The following is a 14,206-nucleotide window of genomic DNA, read 5'->3' on the forward strand; positions in this document are numbered from 1 at the left end:
ATACAAGGGGTCTGCATCTTACCTACAGGCTCAGTTTACCCCAATCTCCCCTATCCCATATCAATATGGGGGATGTACAATAAAGGTTATCTCTTCGGTGTTATCTTCCCAACTACAGTAGACAAGACAACAAACATCTTCTGAAGGTGGGGGTCCAATGGGTGTCTGTGGTGTAAAGCTCTCTTCTTGGTTGCCCTCTATATATAAATATATAGGGAGCCGTTGGGCTATGTAGCTCTGTTTTGGGTTGAATATCATGTGAAGCCATCACATCAGCGACCACATGAGGGAGATGCACACACACCAAGTCTCAAGTAAAGTGACGTGCGTATCCGAGTGGAGGACGTGCTCTTTCATTCATTCAAAATGCAAATGACTCATCCATGCTGTAACCTTACCTTTCCCAGCGCCTTACGCTGTTTAATGGACACGGTGGGGTTAGCAGGTGACTATTTAGAGTTGAAAGTAATGATTATAACGATTAGGTAAATCAAGAGGTCAAAGTTATGTCGTGGTTTTATAAGTCCTTGTATTAAGGTCATAGCGAAAACCAGGTAATAATATTAGCACAGGACAGGCACATGATTGACTTTTCCGCTCTTGGGACACTCCCTACTGTTTTACGCCAATCAAAATTCAAAGTTAAGAATTTCCCTAAAACTGTCTGCCCTCTTTTTAACCCTCTGCTGCGCCCTCTCGCCAGCAGTCGACACATCACGTCTCTCAACGTTTATGCTGCTACGTAATTTTACATTTTCTGACATTGACTCTATTTATTTCTGTCTGTTGTAGTGGTTGTTGTCGCTTTCTAATGCTACTCTAGAGGAGGAGGAGGTGCACTCCTGTGTCCAGCTATGGCGTCCGTGTATAGCGGATCCCATACCTTGAGCAAGGATGATGTGAATTACAGAGTGCATTTCCGAATGATTAACGAACAGCAAGTTGAAGATATTACGATTGACTTTTTCTACAAGTCGCACACGATAACGCTGTTGACATGTACAGTGCTCAGTTTGATGTATTTTGCGTTTACAAGGTAAGTCGGTCAGCTAACGTTAGCTAGGTTGGTTAGCTTAGCTAGCGCTTGGCTAACAGGGGCAGATGATGCTCTGACAACACAGCGCCAGGTATACAGTGGTTATCTTTTCCTTTTTATGTTCTCGTCTTTATGAAAATACATAGAAACAGTGAGCAAACTCGTGTCACTGGTGACGATCGTATGCTTAACATTGAAGATTATCGCTAATGAAATGAATTGTTGTTGCGTTATATAACGTTAGTCCAGTGATGGACACTCTTTCTTCCTGATATTAGCTACAACAATGTAACTAGCAAGGGAACTTATTCGTTCCTCCATCTTTCTGCTTTACAAACTCACTGTTTATCTTCAATAACAAATCGAATGTAGCCTAATGCTTGCCATTTGCTGTTTAGATATGTGAGGCACATCCATTCAGTTGTGGAGGGGAGATGGAGCAAAATAAACTGGGCTGTTCTTGTTTTTAACGTCTACCACAAATTCAACGATGACACTTCCCTTTTACTGTATCTGCAGAGATGATGGGAATCCTGACAGCAATCTCTGGGTGGGGCTCATCCTGGTCACCTCCTTCTTCCTTGTTATCAGTGTCTTGGCATTTCCCAATGGTGAGCAAAAAGGCACACTGAAGCTATTCTTATGTTTTAGTCAAGTTTATTTGTATAGCCCTTAATTACAGTTACAATCTCAAAGTGCTTCATACTAATACCCCCCCAACCTTAGACCCTCAGTGAGCACAAGGAAAAACTCCCATTAAAACCTCACTAGAAAAAATGTAGAAGAAACCTTTGGAAGGGCCTCAGAGGTGACCAGGGCAGTCAGACATTCAGTGGATGCCCTGAGTAGATAAACAAAGGTTAAATATTGACAACAAAACAAAATACACTGAATCGACAGAATATGTAAGCTGGGGTCAGCATCCAGATGTGTCATCTTTGTCATCATAATTGCCATCTTGAGAATGACACCCTGCACAGTGATGTCAGCTGTCTCGGTCACCACAAACCACAACTACTATCGGGCATTAGGAGGGAAGAGTCCTGTTATGACAGCATTTGGGTTAGAGGGACAATTTATGTCCACAATGATACGAAGAAATGTGGTTTTATCTGTTGACTGGCGTACTACTGAGTAGCCTGTGTCCATTCTCTCACTCCTTTTGGACTGCATCTCTGATTTAGTTCTCATTACATGCCTCACTTTAGGTCCATTCACCAGACCGCATCCGGCAATATGGCGTATGGTTTTCGGTGAGTATTGCTTAAAGTCAAAGCTATGTTTGTTTGAACCTTAGATTTCCCTTGATTCTTCATGTCGTGTCTCCTCCCTCCGCTATTAAGGTCTGAGTGTCCTCTACTTCCTGTTCCTGGTTTTCATCATCTTCCAGAACTGGGAGCAGGTGAAGCGGCTAATGTATTGGTTGGACCCAAACCTGCGCTATGCCAAGCGCGAGGCAGACATAATGGTGAGCGCGCATAGAACGGCTTACTGAGAAAATAATTTTCAGAGTGGTTTACATGCACCAGTTACTGTTTGCTATGTGGATTAACAATCCTTTTGAGCTCAAACCACCTGTGTTGCTCTCTGCAGGAGTATGCAGTGAACTGCCATGTGATCACCTGGGAGAGGATCATGAGCCACTTTGACATTTTTGCATTCAGCCATTTCTGGGGCTGGGGCATGAAGGCCTTGCTCATTCGCAGCTACGGTCTCTGCTGGACCATCAGTATTACTTGGGAGCTCACTGAGGTACACTCCAGATGAAGGCTGTTTTCACATTTCCTGCAGCATCATGTGGCATTTCACTCTGTCTTTCTGTCTGTCTGCCAGCCTCTCCCTCTCTCTCGCTTCTCTCTCCCTCCCTCCTCTCTCTGATTATAATGGAGAAACCGGTTGGAGTGAAATTGCAAGGTTGAACAAGCAATTCATGCAAGTGGCCATCTAGCGGAAACTGATGGGTTGTGCCACCCTGAAGAATTTTGCATTATATATGTTAGAATTTTGAAGTGTAGGCTTAAATGTTTACTATTAACTCTACTCTAATTGTAATGCTAATGTAATCCAGGTGACCTTGTATGGCACACAGTCTCATACCCTCTTCATCTCCTCTTCCCTTCTACTTCAGCTATTCTTCATGCATCTGCTGCCTAACTTTGCTGAGTGCTGGTGGGACCAGGTGATTCTGGACATTCTGCTGTGTAATGGAGGGGGAATCTGGCTTGGCATGACTGTCTGCCGTTTTTTGGAGATGAGGACCTACCACTGGGCCAGTATTAAGTATGTCCTTGTAGTCTGGAAAGTATTTATTTATGATGATATTAAATTGTTGAGTACTTCTGGTGTTTCAACATGTTATTTGCCAATGTGTGTGAATCCAAATCCATGCCAAAGGAAAAATCTAGCTTTTGTCAGTCGCCTTTTCTAAGTCATTTATAGTGTATTACAAGGAATGGGTTGTTCACATTGTAAGCTCGGTACATATATTTCATGAGTCAATACCTGCACCAATAATAATATACCTAATACGTTGGCAATAATAAGCTATCAACCTATTTGAGTGGGCTTTGATTAAACTAATCACAACCATTTTGGAACCATTTTACATGAGGGGAGATTATTTTTATCCCTGCTTGAAGTGTAACTTCATGTGTGATGATTAAGAAAGTCAGAGAATGTAGGGTAAGCGTCAGTGTAAGTCTGGCAAGTGTTAATTAGGATAAGCCAAGCAGGCATTGTCTGATGTATTGAATTTATCTTGGCAATTTTGCAGCATCAAAATTAAATTAGTTTTGGACACAGAACGTCTCTGAACAAAATATATGCTTGGGGAAAAAAATTAGATGACCTAAATTTGTGAGAGGCATGCAAACACCTTTTCTAGCTCAAAAAATATCCAAATAAGGTATTTTCCTAGCATCCTCAAAGTGTCTCTGTGAGGACTTATACAAATTATGATTATATAATATAGATATACATATACATATACATACTCAAACCGTCAGTAAGTTTTTCTGATTACTTTACATTTTAAGATGCTTAAACTCTTTGCTGTTGCTGTTTTGAAATATGATCCAAGGTGTTGTTCAGGAAGGGGTGTAGTAGACTTAAATGATTAATGTCATGGTATTATTTTCATCTGTCTTTCTCTGTTGTACTAACATACACTCATTGTAAATCAGTCTGCAAGTCTTTGTAACCCTTCTCCTGTGCCTTCCCGTCCAGGGACATCCACACCACCACAGGGAAGATCAAACGAGCAGCGCTGCAGTTCACCCCGGCCAGCTGGACCTACGTACGCTGGTTCGACCCTAAGTCTTCCCTGCAGCGAGTGACGGGAGTCTATCTGTTCATGATCATCTGGCAGGTGGGTCAGAGAGAAATCCTCTCTTGCCGTCTCACAGTGACTAAGTGCTGACTAGTCAGGGATGATCCGGCGTGTTGCATGTTAAGTCCTGGCTAATCTTATTGCCTCCTCTTTTGTTGAAATGTGAAACCTGTCTCAGATGGATCCATGTGTCATAATGCATGAGTGACCCGCTGTCTCCACATTAACAGCTAATCCCATAAGAGTGAAAGACAAGCTGGATGACTTGGGTGCAATTTATGGCGATGGGGAAACCATGGATGGAGAACTTGAGTAAGCTCCAGTGCTCTCCACTGGAGAGTCTAGCATGGCTGCCAAAACTCCGGTCACTGGCTGCCATGGCGATGAAAGCGGCTGCTTCTCTCGTTTTTGTGTGGTGATGAAATAGAACCGTCCTCTCCCCTCCCTCACTCAGGCAGTTCCCAACACTCTGGAGGCTTTAAATAGTAATTACCAGTCTTTGAGAGTTAGTTGGAGATGGGGGGAAGGCACAGTCTGTTCGGAGTGGCCACAGTTTAGCTGCTTTCCACTGGGTCCATCCACACAGGCTGCGGGCCAAATGAGGGAATAACAAGGCAGCAGGCCCCCTCTCTCATTATGTTCCAGTGTGGATGAGAGGAACTTGGACACAGTGCGAGCCTCTAATCTAAACCCCTTGACCCTCAAAATGCACTGTTATTATTGTTGCCAATGTGTGTTAATCCATGCGTGACATTGTTAAAGGAATCTTTGTCTGTGTGTGTCCCAACCTCCACTGGTTGTGATGAGAGCTACATTTTGGTAAAATCAACAATACATAATGCTTAAACCCAAGGGCATTTACTGTTCCCCCTTGAATCAATGTTTCATCTTCAAGGAAAGCTTGTTTAAATCTTATTTGCACCAATGAACAGGAGTAAGTGGGATGTACCAGTTACACATACGATAATCTTTATTCTCTTCTGTCTGTCTCCTTCTTTGCTCATAGCTGACAGAGTTGAACACATTCTTCCTGAAGCACATCTTCGTCTTTCCTGCATGCCATGCTCTGAGCTGGTGTCGGATCCTGTTCATTGGTATCATCACAGCTCCAACAGTGAGGTAGGAACCTCAACGGACATACTCTAACTCATAAAACTCCTTTATTACGATTCAGTCAAGTGAATAACTGATGACAGTTATAGGTAGTATTTGCTAACATTTGCATTGTCGTTTTTCTTTCTGCTATAGGCAGTATTATGCATACCTTACAGATACCCAGTGCAAAAGAGTTGGGACCCAGTGCTGGGTGTTTGGGTAAGTGAAACCTAAAACCTAGCCCTGATAAAATTAAATTTTTCAAGTGAGCCCCTCAAAAGTGCCCACAGTTGCACTACACCTTATATTTGTATATAAACTCCAGTGTAGGTGTGGTGTGTGTGTGATAGAGCGAGTGAGGCAGAGCAGATGAGGGAAGATAAAAGCTGTGCTGTTGTGGATGTTAACTGATCTGCTGAGTGGGGTGAGACACGGTAGTTGGCCAGGCATTTAACTCCCTCCCTCCAGGCCCAAACTGTCTGGCAGTCAACCTCTATATTAGGGTTGTTATTATCCACAAAAGTTAAAAATCTTGTTATGTGTACATTAACATGCTCAGGTCAGTAAGCATATCGCTGATCATTTATGTGTGGACTAGCTTTCATGACCCTTTAAACAGACATTGTATAATTTTAATTATTTTGTTCATTGCCGCAAAGCCTAGTTTTTTGGTATACAGTTTTCACCAGGCAATCTCTGTTGTGTACGTTTCCAAATGATAGTTACAGTGCTATAAACGACATATGCTTTTGTTTGCATCACCCCTCAGAAGCTCTCACATTCCCTCTTTCACTCATGTCACCACCTTGGCGGCGGGTGGGTCATGGAGCAGAATACCCATCAGGCTCAGAGTGTGTTGTGAGGTGTTTGCATTTTTTCCCCCTCCCACTCACAGGGCAATAGCCTTCCTGGAGGCCTTGGCGTGTGTTAAGTTTGGACAGGACTTGTTCTCGAAAACACAGATCCTCTATGTGATCCTCTGGCTACTGTGTGTGGTAAGATCAGGATCTGAGTACTGTTGTGTTTCTGTGCGCAAATGAATCTCTATGATCTATAGCAGTTAGTAGCACTTCATGACTTAATATACATGAGATCCTACCCATAAGCATAATTTTTCACATTTGACTTTTTTACTGTTTTAATGATTCTGCACTATGTCTCACTCATATTATGCTGTAACTCATAAACCTTGTTGTTTGTAGATCCTCAATTAATCATTAACTGGTTTCTGTTGCATTTGATCTCTTCTTAGGCCTTCATTACATTCCTCTGCCTATATGGAATGGTGTGGTATGCAGAAAATTATGGTCCAAGAGAAAAGGTAAGTGCATCGCTTTAGGTATACTTTTGTACCCTTTGGCCGTGTAAAATGTGTAATGCAGCATTAACAAACCGACTTTGCCTTCAGATTGACAGTCACAGGTTTTTCCTGCAGTATTTACACTCAATAAACCTTGTCAGGGGGGGTGTATTATTGCATTACCAGGAAGCTCTATTTATGCAAGCCAGTGTTTGAGTATGTGGCATGTTTACCAAAAACTTCAAAGTAACGCTGGTTTACACACCTGGACAAGTGTTTAAGGTTAAAACAAAGAGTCAGCTGACTTTACCGTTGAGGAGCCTCAGTGAATATTAACTCACAGGCCTTTTCCCTTCAAAGATTCCTATCGTTCAGGTTACCATGTAGGCTGCAGCGGGTCAGCTGGCTACTATATGTTCCCTGTCCCGTTAAAGGAATGTGTGTAATGCGTCTCGACCTCTTCTCCTCTCACAGAGCCTCTCAGAATGTGAGGACAGTAATTACACAGAATCTGGTGACCAAGTGTCAGAAGGATTTAAAGGTACAGTTTGTGTTTTTCTGTTGATCATCAACCATGTAAAATAAATGGGACTTATAAAAGTACATATGTATCTTCAGCCATTTTCTTGTAAATGGCTGACCCCTAGTGGTTGGCTGGGCTTTTTTATCCATAGATGTACACAAGTACTTCTTTTTAAAAACTCCTATCTCATTTCAAAGCATTTGATCCTCGTTTTTCAGGGGAGATGGAGATGGAGGTGGACGGTGACAGCCCTACAACCCGGCGGAGATGGAAGGACACAGGAAAGACCAAATCCGTCAATGGCCTGGATAGCCAGTAGGAATGGGAGCCAGAGGCTGGTGGGCCCCTCCTGAACTCATACCAAGGAGCCAGGAGAGAAGGATGAGGTTGAAAGGGGTAAAGATATGATCACTTCCTGGTGCATTTCAACTCTAGAGAAACCCTCACCTACAATAGAGGGAGTGGAGACAGAGGAGAGGCTAGGTGGATGAGCAGGTCCATGCAGTGTTAGGAGTACAGAGAGGCTTGGACTACAGAGATGCACGCTTATTTGTGGGCTGTAGTCACAGAAATGGCTCCTAGCCCACTGATCACAGGTGTTTGACTGTGTGTGTGTTGTGTGTATGTGTGAGAGAGAGAGATGAGAGATGGCAATACAGGACTGCCCATCCTAGATTTGAACGCATGATCATTGTAGTTGGTAAACTGTAATTTACAAATTACATTTATCCTACTATACAATATATCATTTATTGTTAATGTAAATTTGACGGGTTAGGTCCTATAATTAATCTACTGTATGTAATTGGTTCAACACATTTCAATATTAAAAGAGGCTATGTAGAATATATCACATAAATCAGAGCCTGTATGTTTATAGCACAGAAAGGCTTATATTCTCTCAGAGTGGGCAAATATCTATTGTCAGTCTTTTCAGTAGTTTCAATCATCTGTTGTCAATTTACGTTTTCACAGATGTTGGTGTTCACATTTTTTTGTGTTTATAACTTGAACAGAGAGTGGAATGTGAACAGGAATTCAATGCAAACCAGCTTTAGTGTTGTAGGATGATTCTCTGAGGTTTGTGTTTGGCCTGGATTGAAGCAAAGCACACAGTTGAAGCACTTTTTAGGATATCCTAGACGGGCAGTTAAGTTTTGTTTTCTCTGAAATACTGTACATTTGTAATGTTTGAGTATTTTGTGAATCATTGTGACCTTGAGTGATTTTACTCTCCCTGTACATCTGTGGCTGCTATCATTTTTTTTTTACTGTACTGATAACAGAGGGCAATCATTCAGATTTCTGCATGTGTTCAGGCTGTACCTGTCTGTGTGCAGGTGGCTTCGTTTTAAGTGTCGACATTCTTGTAATTGCCTACATTGCATTTGCATGGCTGTGTCAAATCAACCCAAGTGTTTTAGTAGGAACATGTTACACTAGTCGTAAAAAGGATCTTTGTGTCGCACTGCACACCAGGACGCCAGTATTGTTATTTTTATGTCTTTCACTGTCATCGTAACATTTTAATTCACCCCTCGTGCCTGTATGCATGTTCTGTTTTTTATTCCTAACATTTTGCAGTTTGTATTGAGACTAAATTTGGGGTTGTTTGTTTTGTTCTTGTGCTCTCAGAGTGCTTTATTGAAGAGTTAGTTTGTTTTGCTCTGTCAGTATCATCTCAGCACAGATATGTCCCGCATAACCCTAGACAATCCAGACGCTGACCTCTGTGGAATGGACCAGGCTCCCATGCTACACAATATAAATGGTACATTGTCGCTGGATTTAGATGTCATTTGCCAAAACAATTCTGTTGAAAAAAAAAAAAAAGACTTGTGTTGTTATTTTTTCACTGTGAATTAATGAAACATATTAAAATGTTTTACATTTCCTCTTAAAATCTTTGTGATGTTATTGTTCTCAAGGGATTATCCATGTTTTAGTTTTTGAATTAGAAGGGCTGGGATAGGCAGCGTTACCCTCACTTGTTCCTCCAGATTAAACACTGTTGAGATATTGAGTGTTGAAGTGTGCTACACATGCTTGATACTGTCAGTTACCCCACTTTCAACAATAAATGATTCTTCATTACACATCAAATCAATTTCTTTACTACTAGTCATTTGTTATTGAGTACATATTCCTAGCAAACGATTTGTGTACTTTACAATAGGAAAATTGGAATCACCTTGCTTGACCTCTGTAGAGCGCTGTGCTGCAGCAAAGCAAAGCAGGATTGGCTGACTCAAGCTCTGCCCTTCTGTTTCTAAAGGATCGGATTTCACTCAGTCTGCACACCACGGAACTGAGACTAAAATAGCTGCCTTGTACTGACCTATAACAAGATATATTTAAAGAAATGGTTGATGTTCCTTTTGAAAATAACAGCAATAAATGTGGTCATACAATCCTAAAAATATAATGTAATTTTGATCATCACATAAATAACAAATTAGTCAATATGGTTTATATAGTGATTAATCTTATTGCTACTCTCTATTTTCCCTGATTGTAGCTATGACAAAAAACAGTGCTGTGTTCTGAAAAGTCTACATGGTCCAAACATGAGTGCTTGCTTCTGCAACTTGTGTGTAACCTGATTTCCAAAGGAGGGCAGCAAAGAGCCTTGGTGGTGTGCAAACTGTCACATGACCTTCTGGGCCTACTGGACGTGAGTGTGTTGTCAAAAAAAAAAAACGTTGCAGTGCTGTGCTTTCATACCTCCCTTTTCCTCCCTCTCTCCATCTCTCCTAATTTCCCTGTCTGTCTTTCTTGTGTTCTTAAGCTTCATGCTGACTGCAGCAGTTGCTCAAACAGTCTCAGTAGCTGAAGAATACATCAGGATATTTCAGTCATGGCTGAGACTCCTGGTTCCCCAAGTCATGGCAGCCCGAGGCCTGAGGCGATTCTAAGAGAGATCCAGGTCAACTTGCTGGAGTGTAAAGTCTGCTTTGAGAAGTTCAGCACCCAGCAGAGGGAGCGCAGGCCGCAGAACCTTTCCTGCGGACATGTACTCTGTCTGGAATGCATCACGGCTGTGTCCCACCCTCTCCTGAAGAAGCTGGAGTGCCCGTTCTGTCGACAGCTGTGCAGCGCAGACAGCACCTCCCCCTGCCAGGCCCTGACTGACCTCCAGGAGCTGCTGTTGTCCAGCAGTCCCAGATCCCCTGTTGCTCACAGGGCAAAGGGAGGCGTTGGCTGGGTCGGAGGTCTGAGGTCCGGGGCTCTGCAGCTCTGCACAGCATTTGGTGGTTGGGGGACACTGATCAACCCCACTGGGATGGCAGTGTTTGGGTCATCGGGAACAGTAGTGGTTGTGCATGATGGAGACCGGAGGGTGGTGGTCTTCAGTCCTCAGGGCAGGAAGCTGCATAGTTTTGGGCGGAGAGGACGAGCCCATGGGGAAATTTGTTACCCACTGGATGTGACGGTGACTCCCAGTGGCTACGTGGTGGTGACTGACGCAGGGGACAATGCTGTGAAGGTGTTCACCTCCAGGGGGAGCCACGTGTTGACGATCAAGGAGCCCTTCCAGCTGCCATGGGGTGTGGACGTAGACAGCTGTGGGCACATCCTGGTCTCAGACCTGCAGGCCGGCACACTGTCCCAGGTCAAAGTGGACTTTGCTCGCGGTGTGACGCTGCAGCACCTGACAGCCATTCCTGACCTCCAGCATCCCAAAGCAGTGGCCTGCTGTCGGGTGACGGGGAACATAGCGGTGGTGGAACATCTTGTTGATGACACACATCTGCCTGGGAAGCACCAACATACAATGTTGAGAGTGTTTGCAAAAGACTTCCACCTCCTGTATCAGACAGACAGTTTCAGTCTGACCCTGGGGTCCACGGCCTGGCTGTGCATGTCTGCTGTGGCTTTTGACAGAGAGGGAGACATGATTGTGATTGACTCCAAGCAGGGGATGATTTGGAGTTTGGGGAAGCTCCAGAGTGGCCCAGCCCTAACTCCCCTTGTAAGAGACCACCTGATCCACCCAGTGGGGCTGGTGTGTATGGCTCAGAACAACACACTCCTTGTTCTGGACAGCGGAGACCATGCAGTGAAGATTTATTCTGCTAAATCTGATGCTATGGCCATGGCATAATATAATGTATGATCAGGTCTAAAGTATGTCTGCTCTAGTTTATTACATGATAAAATTTTGTTTTATATACAAGATTTTTTAAAGTTGTTTATTGCAATATCAAATTCTGTGTATTAGTAAATGTATATATAATGTAATTTTATATAAATAAAACATTAGCATGTGATAAACTATATTTGACACACTAACAGTATGTCAAATAGTTTATCACTTGCTAAATAGTTTATAGTATGATACTATATACATATACTGTGTGTGTATACTGTATATAGGCCACATGATGTATGTATGCCTCACATGATAAAGTTTTGTTTAACATAAAATGAAATGATATCACATGTTTTATATTGACTATTTCTCATGCAAATAATCATAAATGTCAAAGAAATGGTAATGCTATTGTCTATTTCCAAATTTTGCAAATGTTAAATATAACCTATAGAATATAATAAAACCTATTTTAACACAAGAATTCAATGCGCGCGCGCGTGTGTGTGTGTGTGTGTGTGTGAGAGAGAGAGAGAGAGAGAGAGAGACAGACAGACAGACAGACAGCGGGTGATATGGTTCACAAGTCTAATTAAAAGTTCCTTTCTCGTGAACACTATCCTCTCCGTTATCTGCTCCAAACTATCTGTAGGCTATATGCTTATTGCTGGTGCACGCAGACAACTTGTCACGGTGCCTCAAATCTCACGTCCACGGGTTTCCCCCGCAAAGTACGGCGGTCCGTATTAAGACAAATCCATTTTTCCCCCTTTGGCATAGCCGTCTCCAGTCTGCAAGAGGATAGCAGTCGTGCTCCCAGTGGAAGATGGCGGTGGGGATGCTGTCTGGGGCTGGAACCGAGTGCTGGATTTGCACAAGAAGCGAACTCGGATGGATATAAAGTAAAAATGAACATATTTCTATCTCTTATCCGCGAGGCCTGGACTCGTTTGGGGTTGTTTGATTAGAGTCTGCTGCCTTTTATCCGGCAGAAATCCGGGCTTCTTCTCGGGGATTTCACAGGCTACAAGTATACATTGATAGCTCCGCGCATAGACAGGGTGGGAGTAAAAAAAAGTGGCCGAAAATGTCGGATACAAAGGTGAAAGTTGCAGTGAGAGTTCGGCCCATGAACCGCAGGGGTAAGTGTGTTACGATGATTTCTGCTTGCAAATTTGTTTTATTCGCCTTTGATTTGCGCTACATTCTCACTGCCTGATGAAAGTTTTGATTTCATCGCCATTGCTGCCTTCAACCTGAATTATGAGCCCCGGAGTAACACTTGAGAACAGTTTAAGATACGTTCAAAGTTAAGTAGGATTTTACTTTTTCCTCCACAATACGTTACTTTCCCCAAACCCAACTTGTCTCTGCAGAAATTGAACTGAATACAAAATGTGTCGTGGATATGGAGGACAACCAAACTGTTCTACACCCACCACCTTCAAATGCAAAAGGAGATAACAGGTAAACAAAGCTAAAACATTCATTGTTGCCAGCAGTTTGTGTTTGCAACAAATGTATCAGTTAATATAGGCATTGTCCTACATTGTGTCATAACATTATACCCACCCATGTATAGTGCAGTAAGCTCAGTGTATGTATTGCACCTCTAGCCTCTCTGTGTTTAGTGTTTATGATGGAGAGTTGTCTTTGGGTTCTGCAAGAAGACTCCTCCACTAGTGTACATATGTTTTTTTTTTAATGGAACAGGGGATTCTGGGTCTTTTGGAAATGTCTGGAAGCTTGTTGTTGGGCTCAGTTAAAGATCAGAAGAAGACAGATGGCACTCTCACTGTTTGTGACTCACTGTAATAACTTTATCTCACCCAGGTCATAATACAGTAACATTAGCATGCAATGTTAGCATGTAATATCTATCCAGCAATTTGCTGACCGGTCCAGCTCAGATGACTAAAGGCACAAAGCTGCATTATAACATTATAGCTCCATACATAGTTGTACTTACAGTGCAGATTAAGAAATAAAGATTTAACTTAATCAACTCATCAGAATTTCCTCCTGAATTCAAACAGAACAAACATTTTTTTTGTGCGTAATGCCAGTGCAATGGACTAATAGGAATAGTGACCTTCTGCTGCTAAGGACATGATGGCTGTAACCCACCTGCTTTGCAACCGCTCCTTGAAACATGATCTTTCAGTGCCCAATATTATATTACATTATTATACTATATAATTAATGTGAACTCTCCAGTAATATTCATCTCAACATCATAACACTCATCTGCTGTTAAACAAAAAGGCCAGGGGAGGGAGTAGAGCATGTTTGACACATGAAGGTGTTTGGCACCTACCAGACAGCAAGGACTATTTAAGTCTTAGTAGTCAGAACTTTAGTTACATGTCAAGCGGTTTGCTTTGTCATGCAGTTTTCAGAATTCAGGCTTTTTTGAATGGGCATGGCAGTACATTGCACACTGTAGCAGGCGTTATCATCATGGCTAAAAGTGGAGAAAAGTGTACAGAACGCTCCAGGGAAAGGAAAGCTAAGCATCCTCTAATGTTTCATACTCCGGCGGCGTATTAAAGGTCAGCAAAAATGCCCATGTTTCTGCTGGCTAGAGATGTGATTTGCTTTCAGATTGTAATGAGGGGATCTCTCCAGTCACATAGCATGTAGGCTAATAATGGCTGTAAGCTTGGGAAGTCAGTTAAATCTTGTGCCTGTTAGCGATGATCAGAGATCATAATTATAAGTCACCCATCATAGTTGCAGACTGCATTTGCTACAGTGTTATGCTTGGTTTGGTTGCTCTCTTCCACCGTTGTCCTTTGTCACCCATGATTAGACAGCTGACCTGATTACCC

At 42.6% G+C, this 14,206-nt stretch overlaps 3 protein-coding genes across 5 annotated transcripts in view; all 3 read left to right on the forward strand.

The window, feature by feature from the left end:
- The first annotated feature begins 694 nt into the window (after positions 1–694).
- ptdss1a (phosphatidylserine synthase 1a) lies at positions 695–9,342 on the forward strand. 3 transcript variants are annotated; one of them, XM_071517474.1, is made up of 13 exons: positions 695–1,036; positions 1,556–1,647; positions 2,245–2,289; positions 2,380–2,504; positions 2,630–2,788; positions 3,165–3,316; positions 4,262–4,403; positions 5,371–5,483; positions 5,613–5,678; positions 6,355–6,454; positions 6,712–6,780; positions 7,234–7,305; positions 7,512–9,342. In XM_071517474.1, the coding sequence occupies exons 1-13, from the start codon at positions 855–857 to the stop codon at positions 7,599–7,601; spliced, it is 1,407 nt and encodes a 468-aa protein (XP_071373575.1). In that variant the 5' UTR covers positions 695–854; the 3' UTR covers positions 7,602–9,342. The 3 variants fall into 3 exon arrangements, with proteins under 3 accessions (XP_071373575.1, XP_071373577.1, XP_071373574.1); XM_071517476.1 differs by having other exon boundaries at positions 7,518–9,342; XM_071517473.1 differs by having other exon boundaries at positions 7,234–7,300; positions 7,501–9,342.
- A 797-nt stretch (positions 9,343–10,139) lies between these two features.
- Positions 10,140–11,387, forward strand: LOC139642569 (E3 ubiquitin-protein ligase NHLRC1-like). Its single transcript, XM_071517450.1, has one exon. It carries the CDS (start codon positions 10,140–10,142, stop codon positions 11,385–11,387), a length of 1,248 nt encoding a protein of 415 aa, XP_071373551.1.
- Positions 11,388–12,300: 913 nt separating this feature from the next.
- Positions 12,301–14,206, forward strand: part of kif13a (kinesin family member 13A) — a 44,307-nt gene continuing 42,401 nt past the window's right edge. Inside the window, exons 1-2 of the mRNA XM_071517491.1 lie at positions 12,301–12,517; positions 12,752–12,842. Coding sequence (XP_071373592.1) covers positions 12,463–12,517; positions 12,752–12,842 — 146 coding nt within the window. The 5' untranslated portion in view covers positions 12,301–12,462. The remainder of the gene's footprint in view (positions 12,518–12,751; positions 12,843–14,206) is intronic.

The sequence above is a fragment of the Centroberyx affinis genome, unplaced genomic scaffold, assembly GCF_046629955.1.
Source record: "Centroberyx affinis isolate AG114_WGS23_722 - 3 ecotype Tasmania unplaced genomic scaffold, CSIRO-AGI_Caff_v1 ptg000498l_1, whole genome shotgun sequence".
Lineage (NCBI taxonomy): Eukaryota > Metazoa > Chordata > Actinopteri > Beryciformes > Berycidae > Centroberyx > Centroberyx affinis.